The 20,169-nt window shown below is 31.5% G+C and overlaps 4 protein-coding genes across 4 annotated transcripts; 2 read left to right on the top strand and 2 right to left on the bottom strand.

The window, feature by feature from the left end:
* The first annotated feature begins 561 nt into the window (after positions 1 to 561).
* Positions 562 to 2,457, top strand: mof (males absent on the first). The gene is made up of 2 exons (XM_070636153.1): positions 562 to 720; positions 885 to 2,457. The coding sequence occupies exon 2, from the start codon at positions 957 to 959 to the stop codon at positions 2,340 to 2,342; it is 1,386 nt and encodes a 461-aa protein (XP_070492254.1). The 5' UTR covers positions 562 to 720; positions 885 to 956; the 3' UTR covers positions 2,343 to 2,457.
* A 372-nt stretch (positions 2,458 to 2,829) lies between these two features.
* On the top strand, positions 2,830 to 4,313 carry Alg2 (alpha-1,3/1,6-mannosyltransferase Alg2). Its single transcript, XM_070636154.1, has 2 exons — positions 2,830 to 2,986; positions 3,054 to 4,313. The coding sequence occupies exon 2, from the start codon at positions 3,057 to 3,059 to the stop codon at positions 4,275 to 4,277; it is 1,221 nt and encodes a 406-aa protein (XP_070492255.1). The 5' UTR covers positions 2,830 to 2,986; positions 3,054 to 3,056; the 3' UTR covers positions 4,278 to 4,313.
* On the bottom strand, positions 4,295 to 11,266 carry obe (activating signal cointegrator 1 complex subunit obelus). The gene is made up of 6 exons (XM_070636152.1): positions 11,058 to 11,266; positions 7,544 to 11,002; positions 5,659 to 7,479; positions 5,434 to 5,598; positions 5,040 to 5,375; positions 4,295 to 4,969 (listed from the first exon to the last, which is right to left on the bottom strand). The coding sequence occupies exons 1-6, from the start codon at positions 11,168 to 11,170 to the stop codon at positions 4,369 to 4,371; spliced, it is 6,495 nt and encodes a 2,164-aa protein (XP_070492253.1). The 5' UTR covers positions 11,171 to 11,266; the 3' UTR covers positions 4,295 to 4,368.
* A 665-nt stretch (positions 11,267 to 11,931) lies between these two features.
* Positions 11,932 to 18,394, bottom strand: anchor (integral membrane protein GPR155 homolog anchor). The gene is made up of 5 exons (XM_070636045.1): positions 18,288 to 18,394; positions 17,901 to 18,160; positions 14,837 to 15,604; positions 14,612 to 14,777; positions 11,932 to 14,547 (listed from the first exon to the last, which is right to left on the bottom strand). The coding sequence occupies exons 2-5, from the start codon at positions 17,990 to 17,992 to the stop codon at positions 12,889 to 12,891; spliced, it is 2,685 nt and encodes an 894-aa protein (XP_070492146.1). The 5' UTR covers positions 17,993 to 18,160; positions 18,288 to 18,394; the 3' UTR covers positions 11,932 to 12,888.
* Between the last annotated feature and the right edge of the window lie 1,775 nt (positions 18,395 to 20,169).

Here is a 20,169-nt window from a genome sequence, read left to right as displayed (position 1 = left end):
ATTATTTTATTTTAAGGCTACTGTAATTTGGATGATTTTAAAATTATATTTTTATTTTGAACTATGGTATAATTAAGAAATATTAATTTTCAAAAAATTGTGAAATAAGAAGAAGACATGTGCTAAATTTGTTCAGCATGTTCAGCTAAAAACTATTTTGTCATTTTTATTCATAATTTCTTATTGATTTAAGCAGTTTGAAACTTTTAATGATTACTTATCAGGTAATATCATAATTAAACTTTATTCTGTAAATTAATGTTATGTTAAAATCGATAAATTATAATTTTGTGAATTAACAATAAATAACGGTTAATTTAAATTTGAATTTTGGAAAAGTCTAGAAAACATTTACTTCAGTTTTTGACGAAGGCGCTTCAGTGCAATTAATAACAACTGACGAAACTTTAATAATTTAATTTTCTACTGACAAATTATCTCATCAAATAAATCGCATTAAGAATAAAAAGAAAACAGAAATGTTAAAATATTGAATTTGTAAGGAATTAGTCACAGGACAAATAGACAGATAATAAATATAAATGTTTTCAAGAAAAAGCTGTTTTAAGAAGAAACGCCAGCAGAAAAAGCGAATTTCGTCAGATGTCTATAAAAATATTATTCTTCATCTTTTTAATACATTTTATTGACTCAACGACGGTTAATAAGAAGGTTCATTACGAATTTAAGGAATATAATTTTAAAGAAACGAGCAAAAATGTAAGTAACCAAGTAATTAGAGAAAAATCGATAAGTCACATTTGCTGTATCTTGTTTTCGGCATTTTTTCTTTCTACGCACTTTTTCTCATTTTATTATTTTTTAATTAGTTGTTTTGGATGCTTTAGTAAATGGTCACATTTATTTTTTCTTATTATTTTTAGTAATTTAATCAAATAAACAAGCAGATCAGTTCCAGATACAATTACAACATTTCCTTAAAGAATTTAAATAATATGGACAAAGAAAATGAGAATAAAAATTCAACATCGGAATATATTCAGCAATCGTCTGTTTCGTCAACAACTACGAACAATTCTGACGAAAGCAGTAACGATGCATTAGAATTAAAGATTGGAGAAGCATATTTGGTTAAGAAATCTGATAATGAATGGCATCCCGCCACCATTATTCAGACACGATTAGATTGTTTTAAAAATCCTGAATATTATATCCATTATGATGGAATAAATAGGAGACTCGATCAATGGGTGACAAAGGACAGAATAAAAAGAATTCCACCAGAGGAGTTAAGAGAGTATAATAAACAAAAGTCTAATATTGCAACAACCACGCTGATACCCATCGACTCCACGACGAATGGAAATTTAGTAGTTGGAGGATCAACAAATGATAATAGTGATAGAAAAATTACAAGGAATCAAAAAAGACGACATGATGAAATTAATCATGTACAAAAGACATTTGCTGAGATGGATCCCACAACCGCTGCACTTGAGAAAGAGCACGAAAATATTACAAAAATTAAATATATTAACAAATTAAGGTTTGGGAAATTTGAGATAGAAACGTGGTACTTTTCACCGTATCCTGAAAATTATGGACGAGTTGATACCCTTTATGTCTGCCAGTATTGCTTAAAATATATGAAATTTGTGAAAACATATCGGGAACATTCAAACGAGTGTACAAGAAGGCAGCCTCCAGGACTTGAAATCTATCGAAAAGGAACAATATCAGTGTTTGAAATTGATGGAAAAGAGCATAAAGGATATTGTCAGAATTTATGTTTAATGGCAAAACTATTTCTTGATCATAAGACATTGTATTATGATGTTGAGCCATTCTTCTTCTATGTTTTATGTGAAATTGATAAAAATGGACAAAATATTGTTGGATATTTCAGCAAAGAAAAAGTTTCCCCCGAAAACAACAATGTGGCTTGTATTCTCATTTTACCACCATACCAAAGAAAAGGATATGGAAAATTATTAATAGCATTTAGCTATGAGCTATCAAAGCGTGAAGGAATTATCGGAAGTCCTGAAAAACCTTTATCAGATCTTGGCCGTTTAAGCTACAGAAGTTACTGGGCTTATACGCTCCTCGGACTTTTAAAAGATTGTAAAACAACATCCCAAAGTGTAAAGGAACTAAGTGAACAAAGTGGAATCACACAAGAAGATATCATTCAGACATTACAGTCAATGAAAATGATAAAATATTGGAAAGGATATTATTGTATTACAGTTACTCAACGGACGATAAATGAGCATCTTATGTTGCCACAATTTAAGAAACCAAAACTGACCGTTGATTCTGCTTTTTTACGTTGGACGCCGCGACGAAATCCGAACGCGAATATAAAATCTCAAAAGTAAATGATTAAGTTAAATTTTAGTGCACGTAGATTTTGTTTCTGTTTTTATATCTTGTTTGTGGCCATTCAATTATAATTTTGTAATAAATTGTAAATATAATTTAATTAAGAATCAATCAACATTTTTAATTTCTCTTCCTTTTCATAAAGGAACTAAGTCTTTTTAAAGAATTTGAATCAGCATGCCAAGGATCCGAAAGATGCCAAAATCTAAGCAATGATTCAATTCAAAGAACTCATTGCATTCTAGAATGCATTAGTCCAATTTGCTATCGAGAACTTTATGAAAATGATCCAGTAAGTGATCATGTGATTTCAGCATGTTTCCAACTTGTTCCAATTTTATTTCCAATATTTACAGCTCGAAGAAGGTGAAATAGACGTAAGAGGCAACTCTTTTAAAGGATGTTTCATCCAACGATCTGGTCTTACAAGAAATTAAATATAAACCCCAACTGAAAAATTTAAAATATGCATTATACTTTTTGTACTGTTACTATCCCTTCAGTTTTCAATCTTTGTTTTTGTTTCGTATTGGAATTTTCTGATTCAATAATTTTGAGTTTCTGTAGTAACTAAGAAAAATTAATATATAGATAGTATTATAACACATAGTCGGTGAATTTAAACCATAAATTAATAAAGGTAATGATCTAAACCAACATAGTTTATGTTTTGTAGCTATTTCATTAAAAGCCACGTATATTTACAGATAATGCGAGTGTTATTCCTTCATCCCGATTTGGGTATAGGCGGTGCCGAAAGATTGGTGATTGATGCCGCATTAGCACTTAAAAACTGTGGACATACAGTAAGCTTTTTAACAAATCATCATGACAAGTCACACTGCTTTGAAGAAACAAGAAATGGTACTTTAGAAGTAAAAGTAGTTGGCGATTGGATCCCAAGAAATATTTTCGGAAAATTTTATGCATTTTGTGCATATTTTCGTATGGTTTATGCTGCATTTTATGTTGTCTTGTTTCAATCCAAAGAAGAGAAAATCGACTTGATCTTTTGTGACATAATTTCACTTGGAATTCCGATTTTAAAATATGCAAAAAATAATCCAAAGATTCTCTTCTACTGTCACTTTCCCGATCAATTATTAACAAAACAAGGAGGACGATTGAAATCAATTTATCGGATGCCATTAAATTATTTAGAAGAAAAAACGACTGGTGCTGCTGATGGAGTTCTAGTCAATAGCAAATTTACAAGTAGAATCTTTAGTGAGACTTTCAAATCACTTAGAATTACACCCGGTGTACTTTATCCATCACTTGTAACAAAATCATTCGATCAGTATAAATCAAATGATAATTCTATAGAAGGAATTGCTGATAATGCAATAATCTTATTATCAATCAATCGTTATGAGCGTAAGAAAAATCTTCCATTAGCCCTGAAAGCATTTAAACTACTTGAAAGGAACTTGACTAAACAGGAATGGGATAAAGCTCATTTAGTACTTGCTGGTGGATATGACTGGAGAAATCTTGAAAATATTGAACATTTTGATGAATTAACTGCAATATGTGAGAATTTAGGACTGAAGGATAAAGTAACAATGCTTAAATCACCAAGTGATGAAATAAAAATTAAGCTATTAAATCGATGTCGTATGCTTCTATACACACCAACAAATGAACATTTTGGAATCGTCCCACTAGAAGCAATGTATTTGCAAGTTCCAGTTATTGCTGTCAATTCAGGTGGGCCAAAAGAAACGGTCGTACATGAACAGACTGGATTTTTATGCGAATCGACGCCCGAAGATTTTGCTAATGCAGCTACGCTCGTATTCAAAGATTTGAAACTTGCAGAAAAAATGGGTGAAATGGGACGGACTCGAGTACAACAAAGATTTTCATTTGAAGCATTTACTGAAAAATTAAATCAGATTGTCAGGAGTTTAATAAATGGAAATAAATAAATAATATACCTATCCTATTCCTGCATAATATAAAAACTTGATTTATTTTATTTATTCAAGATTAACAGAAATAATAATAATAGTAAGGATCTTATACATCCTTTGTATAATCACTAACATATATTGGCGTATCAGCATACTTCTCCTTCAATGGTTCAATGACCTCCAATTGTACATTATATTGCTGATCTAATCCAATATAACCGTCGGAAATAAAGTAGACAGTATATATTACTCGTCCAAGATTAGATAATGGATTTAGAACAAGGTGATGTGAGCTTCTTGTTGATTTGTAATTGACTCGTTTCAGTCCAATCAATTCCCCATTTTCTTGATTACCGATTGTTAGGAACCAATTTTCATCTTTTGGTTTTGGGAATCGACAATAAATGTAGTTAGAACTTCTTACTCCTAATCGATGAACATTCACAATCAATGTATACTCTTCATCGGCATGAATTTGAATCCACTGATTTCTATTTGGTGGTTGAACAACTAGCTGATCAACTTCTGCTTCATTCTTTAATGGTCCGCGAATTTTCATCTCAATATTTATCGTTGGAAGGTCTTTAATTACTTTATAAATTTGTTCAATCTGTGGTTCCTCAAATTCCTTTCTCAATGGTCCAGCCAATGCTTCGTAGTTCTTTATGCACTTCTCTTTCAGTAGAGGTAGAGTCAATATTGGATAACTGTCAAATTAAGAATAATTAAGACATGAAAAACTATTCAGCATATAATATCCATAAAACTTAAACTTACTCAATTTTAATATTGTCAAAAACATAGCAGTTCTGTTCATCAACGTGTGGTAAGCATAAGGCTATATGATCATCATGCCAACGTGCTTGAATGACACATTGCATAAGCATTTGAATTCTCAGTGTTGTTGCTAACCATCCATTTTCAGCGACATAATCGACCATAGCTTGTAAAATACGAATTGATTGATCCAAGACTGATTTTGTATCAGTAGCAAAATCAGTATTTGGAAGTGGCAGATGTGAAAAATGGGCTTGCATTAGAAGGAATGTTTTCGTATGTGGATTGTCGTAAGTCAGTGGATCAACTTTAAGTCGGCACATCTTTGCTAGTTCCCTGTAAATTTATTAATGATTTAATAGATTATATGTAGCTAATAAAAATTGTAACTTACTCATTGTATTTCTCTTCATTATGTCTCACAGGCTGTTCAACAAATTCATAAGCATCACACATGATTCTCAATACATTTTCATCTGTTGATGAGTAGTTTAATGTATTTGCAAAATGCTTCATTGTCTTGTGGCTCAAGTAGTAATATGATGAAATCCTTCCAGTGCTATAAATTTTTAAAATAATTAATAAATCGAACCTTAATGTCTTAGATTCAAAGACTTACCTTGTAGGATAAACAGAGCGATTATCATCATCAATTTCAATACATCCTGCATCTTGCAATGTTTCAAGGACAGTTTGAATTAATTCTGTTAAGAAGCGATTGACATCTCGTTGATCAGTTCCTTCCATTTTATAATAACTTGGATTCTTCAATAAGCGTCTGAAAAAGTATGTCCATGTAAGATAATCTAAAATTCCCTGTTTTGATTGGACAGTTCCTGCAACAATTTCAGCATTAATGTGATCAGGTAATACAGCTAATAGACTGGACTCGACTGGGAATGGATCATAGAGGAATTTTTTGTAGAAATTCTTTTTCACATCATGAACAAATACGCATGCGATTCCTTCATTTCCAAATTGTGGACGACCAGCTCGTCCCATCATTTGAAGAACATCAGTAATTGGCATGTCTACATATCGATTGGTCTTCTTATCATAAAATTCAGTTCCTTTAATCACGACTAAATGAGCAGGAAGATTTACTCCCCAAGCTAATGTCGATGTTGCTATAAGAATCTGAATCTTTCGATTAAGGAACAACTCTTCACACGTCTTTCTATCTTTTTCTTGTAAACCAGCATGATGAAGTCCAATTCCAAAAGCTAATGTCAATTTTAAGTTATTATCTTTAATTCCTGTTAAAATTTGCTCCATTTCATCTTCAGGAAGATGCAAAAACTGCTTTGGATTGTCTTCACCAGCAAGGAAAGCAATCAAGTCGAGAGCTGTTAAACGAGTTTGTCGACGTGATGATACAAATATTAAAGCTGGAGTACATGGAGAGTATTGACGAATAGCTTGAAATGCTGGTCGATTCATTGTTGCCATTCTTGGACAATAATGCTTCCCTGGAAATCCACTAATATGAACTGAAAGTGGAACTGGACGAACAGACGGTTTGAAATTGTAAAGTCCCATTTGTTTGATTTCAAGCCAATTTGCTAAATCCTTTGCATTTGCAAGTGCTGTCGATAATCCAACAATTCGAATTTTTTTTGATGTATGTGAACTAATGAAATTTGTACGTGACACAATAACTTCCAAAACAGGTCCACGATCTTCACCGAGCAAATGAATTTCATCAATTACAATAAGTGCTACATCCCTAACATATTCACGAGTTTGCCAACTACGAGAAATACCGTCCCATTTTTCAGGAGTAGTAACAATGACATGAGAATTTCTAATAGCATTAGCGTCAGGCGTGACATCACCTGTTAATTCCACAACTATTTTTCCCAATTTCTCATTAAGTCGCTTCTTCCAATCGTCAATTCTTTCTTTAACCAAGGCTTTTAATGGTGCTATATAGACAATTTTAGCTTTTGAATTTTGATTAAACACCCGAAACATTGCAATTTCTGCTGCTATTGTCTTTCCACTTCCTGTCGGTGCACCAAGCAATACATTATTGTCGGTATGATAAAGACAATGAAAGATTTGAGTTTGGATTGGATTAAAATGTGTGAAGTTATACAACTGTTCAAATTGAGGATTATGTAATACACTTAAAGGCAAAGGTTGTAAAGGAAGTAATTCCGTATGTGGTGGATGAGTTTCAGGCAAAATCAAATGTTTGAAACTCAGTGCCTCACTGATTGATGATCCAAGCCATGTATCACTTATTGCACGTATGATATATTGTGGTGGAAGTGGATCTTTCAATGGAATTGTCATAATTAGTTCTTGTGGCTCTTGTGTAATGACTTGTTTCTTCGTCACTTGGAAATATTCTGAATGATAAATGTAATTATTTTCAGGATCTTCAATCCATATCCAAAATGATTCAGCATGCTTCCCATGAATTCTGTCATTCCATCTGTAATAAAAATTAATGTTCATTAATTAATTTGTATAGTAAGAAGTGGAGGATAGAAACTTACTTAAAATCAGCAGTAACGAAAGTGCGAATACGTAAAACAGTTCTAGTGATTGGCTGCAAATTTGCCTCTATTTTAAGCATTGGAAATTCATGTGCGCATCTTTTTACTAATTCTCCATGACGATGATTTCGTAGCATGTCTGAAATTTCCTTCGAGTCCATATCTCTTAATGTATCAATGCTCAATCCACGATTTTCAATTTTATCAATCACATCAAAAGGAATTGTCACAAATTGTCTCATAGGTGAATAAAAGTCCCACATTTGTCGTTCAAACATTTTTGAAATAGTCAATAGACGTCCAGTGAGAATTGCATTGTTGTTTCTTAAAATTATTTGAAATAAGCCTCTTGCAATTCGTACAGCATTTTGATTAATATAGCTCAAGTCACTGATAAGTGAAAATGATTTGACGAAACCACGAGAAAGGTATGTCTGCATAAGAATATTAACTTTTCCATGCAAATTTTCGCTTCCTCCTTTTACAGGCACCTCACAAGAATCTCGATTCAAATCATCTAATTCATCCATTTCATCATCTCTGACTTTTAATTGCTGAAATTCATGAGCATTTGCCATCATGTTTAATATTTCACCTTCATTCATTATTGGACGAAGAAGTTCATTAAAAACTTCAACTGTATCATATTTGATGTAGAAATGACTAGCTGTTCTTCCTAAATCTGTGATATTCAGATCCTCAGTACGTTCATTATATCGAATCATTTTTGCTTTGTCTAATGCCATTGCAGCTTCGTGTATATATTGTCTTCTTTTCATTACTAATGTTGGATCTTCTTCAACATCTGTATAGTTTAATCCATACACTTGTGGATTTATTCTCATTCTTACAAATAAGTAAGTGTAACTAAGCCATTCAATAGCTTCCTGAATATTAGAAATAGTTCCTAGAGAAATTTCTGCATTTAAATTGTCAGCAAGACATTGAGGGAAATTAGACTCAATTGGAAATTGATTAGTCAATAATGACAGATAGTGATTGAGCTTGTCATATGTTGTAATAATTATACCAAGACCACTCTTGTCAAACTGTGGACGACCAGCACGACCGAAAATTTGTAAAACATCTAGAATTCCAAGATCCACAAACGAACCATGTTTTGAATCATAAATTTCAGTTCCTTTAATGATTACTGCATGAGCTGGAAGATTGACACCCCAAGCTAATGTAGCTGTTGTTACTAAAACTTTGATTAATCCATCACCAAACAATTTCTCAACCATAGTACGATCTTGTCTCAACATTCCAGCATGATGAAATCCAAATCCATGTTGGAATAAATCAACAAGTTGCTTATTTCTACTTTTACCAATCATTTTTAAGCCATTCTGGAATTCTAAGCTCTTTTCACAACTGAAGATTTGTGTATGTCCTTTCTGTTGAGCCATTTCTCTTAAAGTAAGTGCTGTTCTTGTCGTAGCATTTCTTGCATGCACAAATACCATAACTTGCTTTCCATTTCTCAATTGTTCTAAACATTTTTCATAACAAATTGTATTCATATCATTTAATGCCTGTAACGTCTTTAGTGACTTTACTCCAATAAAAGTCTGTGATAAAGGAATTGGACGGAAACGTGAATCGAAAAAGAATAATCCAATGGCTGGATTTACTCTAAGGAACCTGGCCACATCGATATAATTAGGAAGTGTGGCTGAAAGTCCAACAATTCTAATCATTGATTGTGATGATTCAACAAGTCGTAAAGTACGAGCAACTAATGCTTCAACGACAGGTCCACGTTCTCCATGCAACAAATGAACTTCATCAATAATTAACAATTTCACTAAACTAATCATAGATGCATCTCCTGCACCTTTTCGAGTTACTACATCCCACTTTTCTGGGGTCGTCACAAGAATCTGTGTTGCCTGCATTTCTGTTCTCGTTAATTGCATATCACCTGTTAATTCTCTAACAATAATTCCCAGAGGCTTAAGACGCTTAGAAAAGTTTTCTGTCATTTCTGCTGCAAGTGCTTTCATTGGTGCCACATAGACGATCTTAAATTGATCTCTGTGTATTATTCCTTGATCTGTATGAGATCGAATGACATTTACGATTGTCAACATTGCAACATTTGTTTTACCAGCGCCAGTTGGAGCACAGATTAATAAGTTTTCATTACTATGATAAGCTGTTGGATAAACTACCGTTTGAATTCGATTTAATTCTTTAGTTCCTTTAAATGCTATTTGACCAATTTCATCTAAAGCCTCAATTTTAACACGATTATTTCCTACTTTTAAGTCTTCAGGCGCTTCTCGTGCTGGTATCATTACTTCTTCGTACATTTGTGTATCTTTACGAACTGTATCTTCAGGGAGCATAATCTTATTTCCAGCAATAAATCCCACATGAGCTCTTGCGTCTTTATTTGAGTCAAAAACGTAAGGATATTTAGGCTGAGCTTGCGTAAATCGATGTGAAAAACTTAATGGTCTACTTTCAGTCATAACTGGTTGCTTTTGAGCGATTCTCAATAAAGCATTTGATTGATTTAATTGTAACTTTGCTAACTGCATGTCTTCGTCATCCTCATCATCACCATTTCCTTTCATCCCTCTCAGTTTCTTCTCATCTTTTCTTGCTAACTTCATTAAATCTTTCTCCTTTTCAGATTGGACAATAACAGGCATTAAATAATTAGGTGCTGGTTTTACTTCATTTTGTCTTTTTACGACTTGCTCCTTCATGGCTTCTTTCTTTTCCATCATTTCCATATTTTTCATTATCACCTTTCTATTTTCTAAAATCTCTAAAATGAGTTCAAATTTATCGAAACCCATTAATTCGAATAGTTCGTTCTGAATTTCATCATTTGATCGTCCTGACTTTAAAATTCCAATAAGAATTTCAACTAAATCGCCATTAACGTTCATTAATATCCACGATCTATCATAAACTTTTCCTTTTTTAGGCTCTTCGGGTACAACTTTTTCATATTTCATGGAAAAATTATCAAGAGCTCCTTTCTGTACTGTTAACTCAGCATCTATATTTAAATCACTTAGAATAGTTGTATCTTGAAAATAATTATTTGATGACACGTATTTAATTGTCTGACCAAACATTTTTTGCTTTTTACTGGAATCATCTTCCTCTTCAGAAACTAGTTCTTGCAATTTCTCAATAATCTGGTCATCAAGATTTCTTGTTATTACTGAAACTAAGGCATGAATGTCATTGGCCTGCTTGTTACTGACTTCACCAAAGAAATTTTTCATTTGGGCAATATGTTTTGTGAGGACATTGCGATGATTAAGGAAAAGTCGTAATAGAAAAATTGACAACTCATCCAGCAGTTCCGTTGTTTCCTCTCCATTTGTAAGTTCCTTCGTTTTAACCCATAATTCATGAAGTTTCTTATCAATTTCGGCACTTTCCCTTTTGTCGACATTTTTTAATATGAATCTTTTAACATCAGACCAAGATGATCTGTAGAAAGAAATTCTTTTAGAATTAAGCTAGTTAGAAATCAATAGTTTATTACCTTTCACTTCTATTTCCTTGCTGAGAATTTTTATTACCAATTCTTGCGAAATTCCTTTTTGTATCTAAATTAGTATTTACACGAGCTGAGCGAGACAATTTCGGTAAATTCATGATTTTATTAAAATTCTATATGTATTAAGTCTTTTAAAGAAGTTAAAAAATCTATTATTGATTAATTAAATAAAAAATATGACCTAATAAGTTAGACTAATTCTCAAAAAAGTTTCTGTTTACAATTTTGAGTCAGAGTTGGCGAGTCAACTGAGATTTAGTTTTAAGCAAATAATTGTTAATGGAATTTGACATTGTAAATTAAGTGACATTATTAATGCCTTATTCCACCTTATTCATTTGTTATGACTAGGTAGAGCGATGATTTGAAAAATAAGGTAAATAAATGATTTTTGCACAAATTATTTCTCAACTCTGTTTAAAACCATACAAATGTTTTTGACTAAAACTTTCAAATGTTTTAAAAGAGAAGAGTATTTTCAAAAAATTAACATGTTATACGCCACAGACCACGTGTCAATGAAATATAAAATTTTCAACGGAATAAAATGTAAAATAAATTAATAGAGTTTTTTGTTGCTTGAGGTTTTGTTTATTTCTGTGTTTAAAAATAAAATTTGGTAAAATAAACTTCTGTTTATTGAGATATTTTCATTCAACTTTTGATTGGCTGAATTGTAATATTTGATTATTGTATTGAATTTCAATTTATTTCTTTAAAATTCAGGTTTAAAGCTATCTAATAAAAAATTATCAAATGATTCTAAAATTTATTTTTAATTTCGAACCCAAATTCTCAAATTTAAGAACTTGGCTCATTTCGATCACCTAAACTATAAATTTCAAATCTCAGGATAATGCAAAAATAAATTGGATAATATTCAGCACAACTTTAAGTGATGATTATTTTTGTAGCTTCATATTCAATTAGTCTACAGTCATTCATATTTTCATCATAGCCTCATTGTATGTCATCAGCCGTAATTTAATGCACTTAAATTATTTTATGAATTCAATCAAAAAACTTGATTCTTTTGTTTCAGCTTCTAACAAGCTTTGAATTAGTTTCGAAATTTGAATCAATCTGATTTGGTGTGAATATGATAATAAGTTGACTGATGAATTTTCTCCTCAAATTAATAAAGTTCACACGCAAATCCAATTCCCTATAATAAATCAATATTTAATTGATCAATGACTTCATAAAGCTTGTTAGACATTTAAAACAATAATTGCAAATCGTGAGTATTAATTGTATACCTTCGATTGCATGATCATCTCCAAAAAAAAAAGTCAGTAAATCACGATCTTAATATTTTCTCAATAAGAAAACATGAATGACTGTTAATAAGTTTTACTAATTTATTTTTAATTGGGGAATTTTGAACTGTTGCAATCAATTCTCACATTTTATTGCTTAAAAAATATGAATGGCTGTCTTGTCACAATAATTCAAAATTCATCGTTCAAAGCAATTAGCTATTATATCACATGTAATTAAAAATAATTCTTATTGTTTATGTCTGTCTTACTATAACTATAACAATTACGGACTTTTTGATAATTTATAAGTCACTTGTTGCATATTTTACAGATCTTTTTTTTTAATAGAAATATTTATAATGCTAGGATGTCCTTCTGTGGATTTTTAAACTATCTTAACAATTGGTGTTGAGAAATCCATCCAAAAGTAAGAGAGCTTACACAAAGTAGTCAGACACAAGAAAATCCTAACATAAGCATTTCCAAAATTTCATCTAAAAACTAGTCTCACATTCTAGTCTATTATTTGATGTACGCTACATCATCGTTATTAACTACAATCTATTACAAAATGTATAGAGTAATTTCTTGTCAGCAAAGTGATGACATTTGTTAATATGTCTCATAATTCGTCCATCAATCAGTCTTTTACCATATTTAACTGCCTCGTTTCTATCACCAGCGAGACCAACTTCTATCAAATAATCAACAAATTGTGTGCCAAAGAAAACTTTTTTGTATACTTTGATTCTCCATCTTTTGTCTTTGGCGATAGCTTTACGGCATCTCTCAATATGATATGTAGCAAATTGTTCACAAACATGTTTTGTATCATCTGAAAGGTCGTCCCATGATGGGGTTTTAAGAGCGTCTGCTCCATACCATAATTTCTTTGCAATTGATATTAATGGTATAAATAGGTCACCAGAATCACTAATAAAGCATGCAAGTACTATTATGCTCTGTCCGAAATTCAAAAAAGCCTCTAAAAATGACAGTTCAACATAAATTCCAGACATTCCTTCCATAATTAATGTCCATATTGTAAGAGCAAAGCTAACAAACATAGAGCATAGCAGAAGAATTAAAAGTACTGTATGCTGCATGACTTGATACGTGTCAACAATTTCAACATGTTCAATCGGTTCCAATGGATAATTTGAATCCTCTTGATATCTCTGAACCATTGACTGACATGCCTCACGAGAAGATGTTGGACATCCAAATTGAGATGAGCACAATCCATTTCCTTGTACAGATGAAGAACTTGATGGACCAACTGGAATCAAGTCTTCAATATCAATAACACGGGTTGGTGTTCTATTCTGTGCAGCAGAACAACATTCTCCATCCCCACCACTTCCACCTGAACATCCACCATTTCCATTTGCTTTAATTACAATCTCATCGTCATCTGATGACACTGATCGTCTTCTCCTAATGTTATTGTTGACAGCAAAATTCAGACTTGAATCAACATGTGCAAGTCTCTCAATATTTGTTGTTGAACTTGCTGCTGTTGTAATAGTTTCCACATCAGGTGATGCTACTTCTTTGGATAATGAAATGTACTTTTCATATCTTCGTTTATAGCGTTGATGCAGCATGAGGCATCCAACTGTTACGATAAAGCACATGACAAGCAAAAATACAGATATAATAGCTTGAACATTTCCGAATTGAAAATTTGGATTCTGTTTAGCTTTTGGCATGATGCTTTTAGTATCAGCAAGGAATAAAATTCCGGTAATTAGAGATGGCACTCCAAAGCCCAACAATAAAAAGTAAGGCCATAATTTTAGTGCAAAACACAAACTTCTAGAGTTGAGGAAAAGTAATGTTATGGCCAAAAATGCAGCCCACAATCTTGACGAATATTGTCCAATTGTAAAGAAACTAAATTGCAGGTACATCTTCCAAGGTACGTCTTGTTCGAGTTTTGACCACAAAATGACACCAATTGATGCAATCATTTGTGATATCAGTAAGCAGCACGTGATGCGATGTGGTAGACGTTTAAATTTTTTCGTGACAGTAAATAACAATAATATGAAAATAGCTGCGCATAATGATGTGATTGAAAGATCAAATGCTATACTGTCGTATTCTTTTAAATAATCTTGTGGATTTAAATTTGTTATTGATATCATTTTTGCTGATATAAACATGAGAGGAGCCGAAACAAATGTACATGCGACCATCGACGATGCAATCTGGAATTATAAACATTACATGCTTAAATTGAATTGTGACTTGATGATATTTTGTTTTGCTTACCAGGTCAATGTCTGTATTGTAATGTGTTGCTACAGCAAAAGCACCTGGAGCTGAAGGAAATGTTCCATACAGGAAACCAAATGTGCTTAAATCTGTTGTTTCAGTGAAGTTACTTCCTGCATTTATTATGTTGACTGTCTGTCGAATTACAAGTGGAAGCACTAGCCTGTAATAATGATTCTTTTAAATGTTGATGCTTACATTTTTAACAAAAAAAGTATTTACAATTTGACAATGATCAAAACAGCAGGCAATAAAAATCCAGGTCCCTTTACATGACTTCCATCACTGACCATCCTCACACCGAGCAAGAAGAGTGCGGATGCTGCGAATGAATTTCCAAATGTCCGTAAAATACTTGACATGAAGACTGGAACTCCATTCTTAAAGACAACACTTCCACAGACTCCAAGTAATGTCATTAATAGAATCGGATTAAGAAATATTGATTTCAATGTATGAATGACGACGAGGAATTTTCCTTTAAATATCTTTCTCCTGCTTTGAGTTTCTGATGCATCTGATTGTGGACATCTCATTGGTGATGTAGCTGGACTATTTTGTTGCTCCTTATTTCTAATTTGTAAATTTGTTACTTCCATCATTACATATCCAATTGGATTGAGAATTGCAAGCGATATTGGTGCCATAAGATAAATATATGCTGAATATTCTGGATGAATTTCCGAATAAAGTGCACTGACGATTGGAAATCCAATTGCAAAGTCATTACTTTGTGTACAGAAAATTGCAAGGATTCCACTCTTTCCTAAATTCAAAGGTCTTACAACTAGCATAGCCGTAATCATTACTGCGAAAAAGACTATTGACTTTGATGCCAGAATGGCAAAAAGGAATTTCCAATTTACAGTTTCCCATTTCACTTCCGACAACGAGAGAAATATCACTGAAGGCAATGCGAATGTACCGACATACGTATGAAAACCTTTCGCACCCGTGTTTGTTACAACATTCATACGAGCCGCTATATAACTGAATAGAAAAAAAGAGAAAATGTAAATATGGATTAAATTAACAGAATTAAATATTGTACTTGTGCATGATATGAAATAATTTCAATTTGACATAATGTTTGCACGATAGACATATGAATAAAATAAATGACTCATCGTTGGATTGTGATAATAACAGAAAATTGTCGGATTCAAATCCACCTGATAAAAATCTGTTTTTTTTTTTATATGGGTAAAAACATTTCCATTACTTAATATTAAACATTGACGTCAATAGAAGCACAAAACTCGTTTGAATGATGGAAAATTCTCTGTAAAGCTATAAATTTCATTCTAATGAAGTTACGTTCTGAGAAAATAATTTTTGAAAAGTGACTTAAAGGGACTATATCAGTGTTGTCCAAACTTTTTTGGAACACAGTACACCTTGTTGGTAAGTCATAATTGAAGATACAGTTGATGGTACTTGCAAAAAAAATTGGCAGCACACAATTTGGACAACACTGGACTATATGGATGAAAAATATTAAATTCAATGACATTTTCTGAATCAGCCGACATAGTGTCGTAAGAGCAACTTTGCGTCTTCCCGTTAATACGGTGACGTATCGGTGTCTTAACGAATACGTTGTGCTGTTCGGGATCAACTTCCTAAAATTAATATCAGCACCGATAAGAACTTTGTCATGTGAATCTTTTTATAAGCGGTAATAAACGTTTATTAAGCTGATGATTCGACAAAAACATTTAAATAGAGATGTAGATAAAATGATATTACAAACTAAAGCAATTAAGGTATTTAAATAAAGCATGAAAGTCTTAAATTGCCAGTAATTTTTGGATTATTAGACATTATTAGAAGTTAACCCTTAATCATCATTGAATGATATGCTTATTAATTTTAGCTTCATACTAAAGTTGATGTTTATTTAAATTTGCTGACCCATGAGCTGCAATAATGATTTATTTATATAATTTAACAATATGTTATCAAACAATACAGATCATTAATTATTTTATTCATTGATGTGTCTTAATTAGTCTGTCTTTAGTCTTAAATGAGTCTCTTATCTTATGGGAAAAATATCCTTATTATAATCATCAATATGATTCATTTAGTTGCTGGATCATTCACTGTCTATTAAAGATAAGTTCATTAAACTCTTCTCTTCATTGATGTATCACCTTCAAACAGTGATTTTCATACTATGCTATACGTACACTAGAGTGTCTTGAAAATTCTAGATCTGATGTGTGCCGTAACACAAAAAAAGTTTGCTCACTACAGCACATTTGGTCCAGTGTAGAGGGGAGCTTAATTACTTAGAAGCATAATTTTTTTCCAACTATAAAACATCAATCTTTTCATGGTTTATTAGTATTTCAAAAACCTTTAATTTGTGTATAATATGTTGGGGATAATTCAAAAGTTTTGACTACAATTCAAAAAAATCATTTTTTCATACTTTTTCTATAGAGAATAAAAGTAAAATATATTTTTTCGTCGAGATAACTTCCTATTTATATTAAAATCAGTAAAAAAGTTAAACCATACTATGTGTAGCGCGACATGATCTCAGGTGCAACACGAAACAAGGTCTTTATTATTTACGTATAAATTTCAGTGTGTCGCAAATTAAAAAAAAAATGGTGTGTCGCATCATGAAAAGTTTGAGAACTACTGACTTATATTAATATTTCTATTTTCCTCTCCGTAATTGACATCCAAGTACATGATAGATTAATAAATTGCAATGGAACTCGGTTACGTTAAGAATGTAAACATGCAGTTAGTAGAGAGAATTATCTTCCTCATACAAGCTGATTTATGCGTGAGTCACGACACTTGTGTCATTTTACTTATTGATTATGATACGAGAATAAAAAAATAGAAAAAATTTAAATTTCACAGATTGCGAGGAAGTAAAATGATGTTGGAGATTAGGTACTTGAAATTTCAAATTGATAATTAAATCAAAACAAATTGAGAAATGTCGTTTACGTGGAAAGCGTTGCTAACATATGGAACCTTAAAACAATATAAAAATAATCAGTCACGAAGTATTTGAGTCGAATTTACGTTCTATGAATATTTTATAGTAAGCATTACGAAAAAAGGACTTCACTTTTACTGTAATATTTCACTTTCATTTGTTATTGAAGAAATAATACATTAATATCGAATCAATATATAGTTACTAAAGATTAAAGTTCATATGACATTTTATTTGTCTCTCACTTTCGTCTGTGGAACAGATTGTAAATAAATCTGAAGGCTACACAAGTTCATTGATAATTCATTTATATTAACATACCCGACTGTTATGATTGCGAAGCATGATAATAATGCCGGATAAAGATTTTCAATTGCAATGTCTGATGGATCAGGTTCACTACCTTCTGACATTTTTCCAAAATTTAATTTGTTCTTTTTTATTTTTGATAATATTTTTTTTATTATTATTTCACTATTATCTCTTTTTCTCGCAAGATTTTGCAGGTATTGCGGAATTGAGTTATTAATCAATTAGTCTCGACTGAATTAGCATAATTTTCTCGTTTTGCAATTTTTTATCTGCTTAACAACACACAAAAAAAAAATATACATTAATTTTCAACTATTTGCCAATATTTTTACATTGAGAAAAATTTTCAACTATTTTTTCGTAATCAGCACAAAAAATGAGCACCGAGTCATATACCACTAAATATACAAGACTACTGCCTTTGACGATTTTTACTTTGACAATGAACTAAGCTCAATTAAACACTCGATTTCGCGTAAGAGAAACTTTTTTCATGATTATTGTTATTTTTTTTATAAAAATTCTCAATCTGGTGAGAGAACGCAAATATGGGTGCCGTACAGTACGTCGAATTGTATTTTCGAATTTCTTTTGTGCAAATTCGAAGTCACATTTGCTGAATATTAAGGAATGTCATTCAAAAGTGTTTAAATATTTCAAATCCGTTGTCCACATTTAATTAGTTTTTGACAATTGCCTGTTCCAACTATTCTTATATTCCCAGATATATTAAAATAATATCGTTTGTCGCATGTTAGAAGTCAATGTAGACACCGACATATGATGACTGTTTGCTTCGAAAACTCACATAATTTCGGAAAATGTTTAAAAATATTTTGGACGTTACGGAATGTTAGTTCATTTATATGCGTATTTGATAATTAAATAAATCCGTAATATAAGCGCTTCTAAAGCCGGCTCTGTAGTTTGAGAACTTCTGCCAGTTCGGAATGTTAAGGACCTTTGCGTACTTTTCCATGCATATAATTCAGGAATTCTTTGGTCTTCTTCGAGATTCAAAAAATACGTCTCTGAAATATGATATTTGATTTAATTGTTTTATGGCGTTCTAACTTGATGTTCTGTTGAAATTTCTCAGGTGTACTCTTTTTAAAAGTCCACAAAATTTTCTATATCCAGAGTGTCCTGAAATATAAAACACAAGATGAAAATATTCCAAGGAAAAAATAAGCACCGCAATGTCGCATGACACACAATAATCAATCTCATTTTCATCGTGCTAATTTGACATTTATCAAAAATTCAGTTCCTTATGGACAAAGTAACAAAAATCTATAGATGTAATTTTTAACACAAAGAAAAATCTAATGACTGTGATAGAAAAGAGACATGCTGGGAAAAATACAAAGTGTTACAATAATAGACTCCTGTATATTTTTTCACCCATTTCAACACCTAAAGCAAGTTGATTTACCTTTAATAAAATAAGTTTATTGTTATAAAGCAAAATAAAATTGGACAAAACGTTATGAAAACAGCAAGCAATTCCACTAAACAAATTATGAATACCTAAATCCAATAAAATTTTCACGTGATATGCATCATCATGATTTCCGTATGAGTGGGTGTGATGTTTATTTGTCGATTTCTGCCTTATCACAATCTAACTAGATTCATTGTTGTGGTGTCTATTATAATTTTATACATAAACAGCATCCTTCCGCTACCAGATTACTAAATCATTCAACCCCTGTTAGACACTTAAATAAAATTTTTGAGGGTGCATCAAAAGGGCAACGAAGCAAAAATTTTATGAGTCTCACTGTGTATTCTGGTGGAAAATAAAGGAATGGATACATTTTAATGGATTTTTCTTTGAATGAAAAACATTTGGAAATTTTCATCTTCACTCACAGTAAGTAACACAAAAGAGAGACATAAATTGATTTATAATTGAATTAGAGTGTTGATTAATGACGAAAGTGCATTTTTGTAATGAATATTTGGATTCTGAAAGGAGATGTTTGAGATGATTCCAAATATTCATATCACTTCAATTAGTATCAACATTCAGCATTGTGCATATTCGATAAATTTTCAATTTTTCTTATTTTTAAATAAATTTATGATTAAAGTTTATGTTACTGATCCTTGATAATAAATCAAATAGTAAATGCCATAAGTGTGTGAAAAAGAAACAAAATTTTTCAACATCTTAAATCTTACATGAAATGTTTCATCCTCCATAATGTTTGAGATTAAAATAGGATTAAAAGAAAATGTGAAGAATTGATGACACATAAATTATTTTCTCATA

Source organism: Chironomus tepperi, unplaced genomic scaffold, assembly GCF_022539635.2.
Source record: "Chironomus tepperi strain 1889 unplaced genomic scaffold, CSIRO-AGI_Ctep_v1 contig_100, whole genome shotgun sequence".
NCBI classification, from domain to species: Eukaryota; Metazoa; Arthropoda; class Insecta; order Diptera; family Chironomidae; genus Chironomus; species Chironomus tepperi.
The sequence above is the reverse complement of the archived record's forward strand: the minus strand, read 5'-3'. Positions and strand labels throughout refer to the sequence as shown.

Bases quoted from the DNA above. Each gene is read 5' to 3' on its own strand.
- mof (XM_070636153.1), top strand. From the start codon at position 957: ATGGACAAAGAAAATGAGAATAAAAATTCAACATCGGAATATATTCAG.
- Alg2 (XM_070636154.1), top strand. From the start codon at position 3,057: ATGCGAGTGTTATTCCTTCATCCCGATTTGGGTATAGGCGGTGCCGAA.
- anchor (XM_070636045.1), bottom strand. From the start codon at position 17,992: ATGTCAGAAGGTAGTGAACCTGATCCATCAGACATTGCAATTGAAAAT. The intron at 15,605-17,900 runs GTATGTTAATAT...TTTTCTATTCAG, and splicing joins TTCGCAATCATAACAGTCGG to TTATATAGCGGCTCGTATGA. The intron at 14,778-14,836 runs GTAAATACTTTT...TCATTATTACAG, and splicing joins GTTTTGATCATTGTCAAATT to GCTAGTGCTTCCACTTGTAA.
- obe (XM_070636152.1), bottom strand. From the start codon at position 11,170: ATGAATTTACCGAAATTGTCTCGCTCAGCTCGTGTAAATACTAATTTA. The intron at 7,480-7,543 runs GTAAGTTTCTAT...TTTTTATTACAG, and splicing joins TTCGTTACTGCTGATTTTAA to ATGGAATGACAGAATTCATG. The intron at 5,376-5,433 runs GTAAGTTACAAT...ATAAATTTACAG, and splicing joins AATGAAGAGAAATACAATGA to GGAACTAGCAAAGATGTGCC.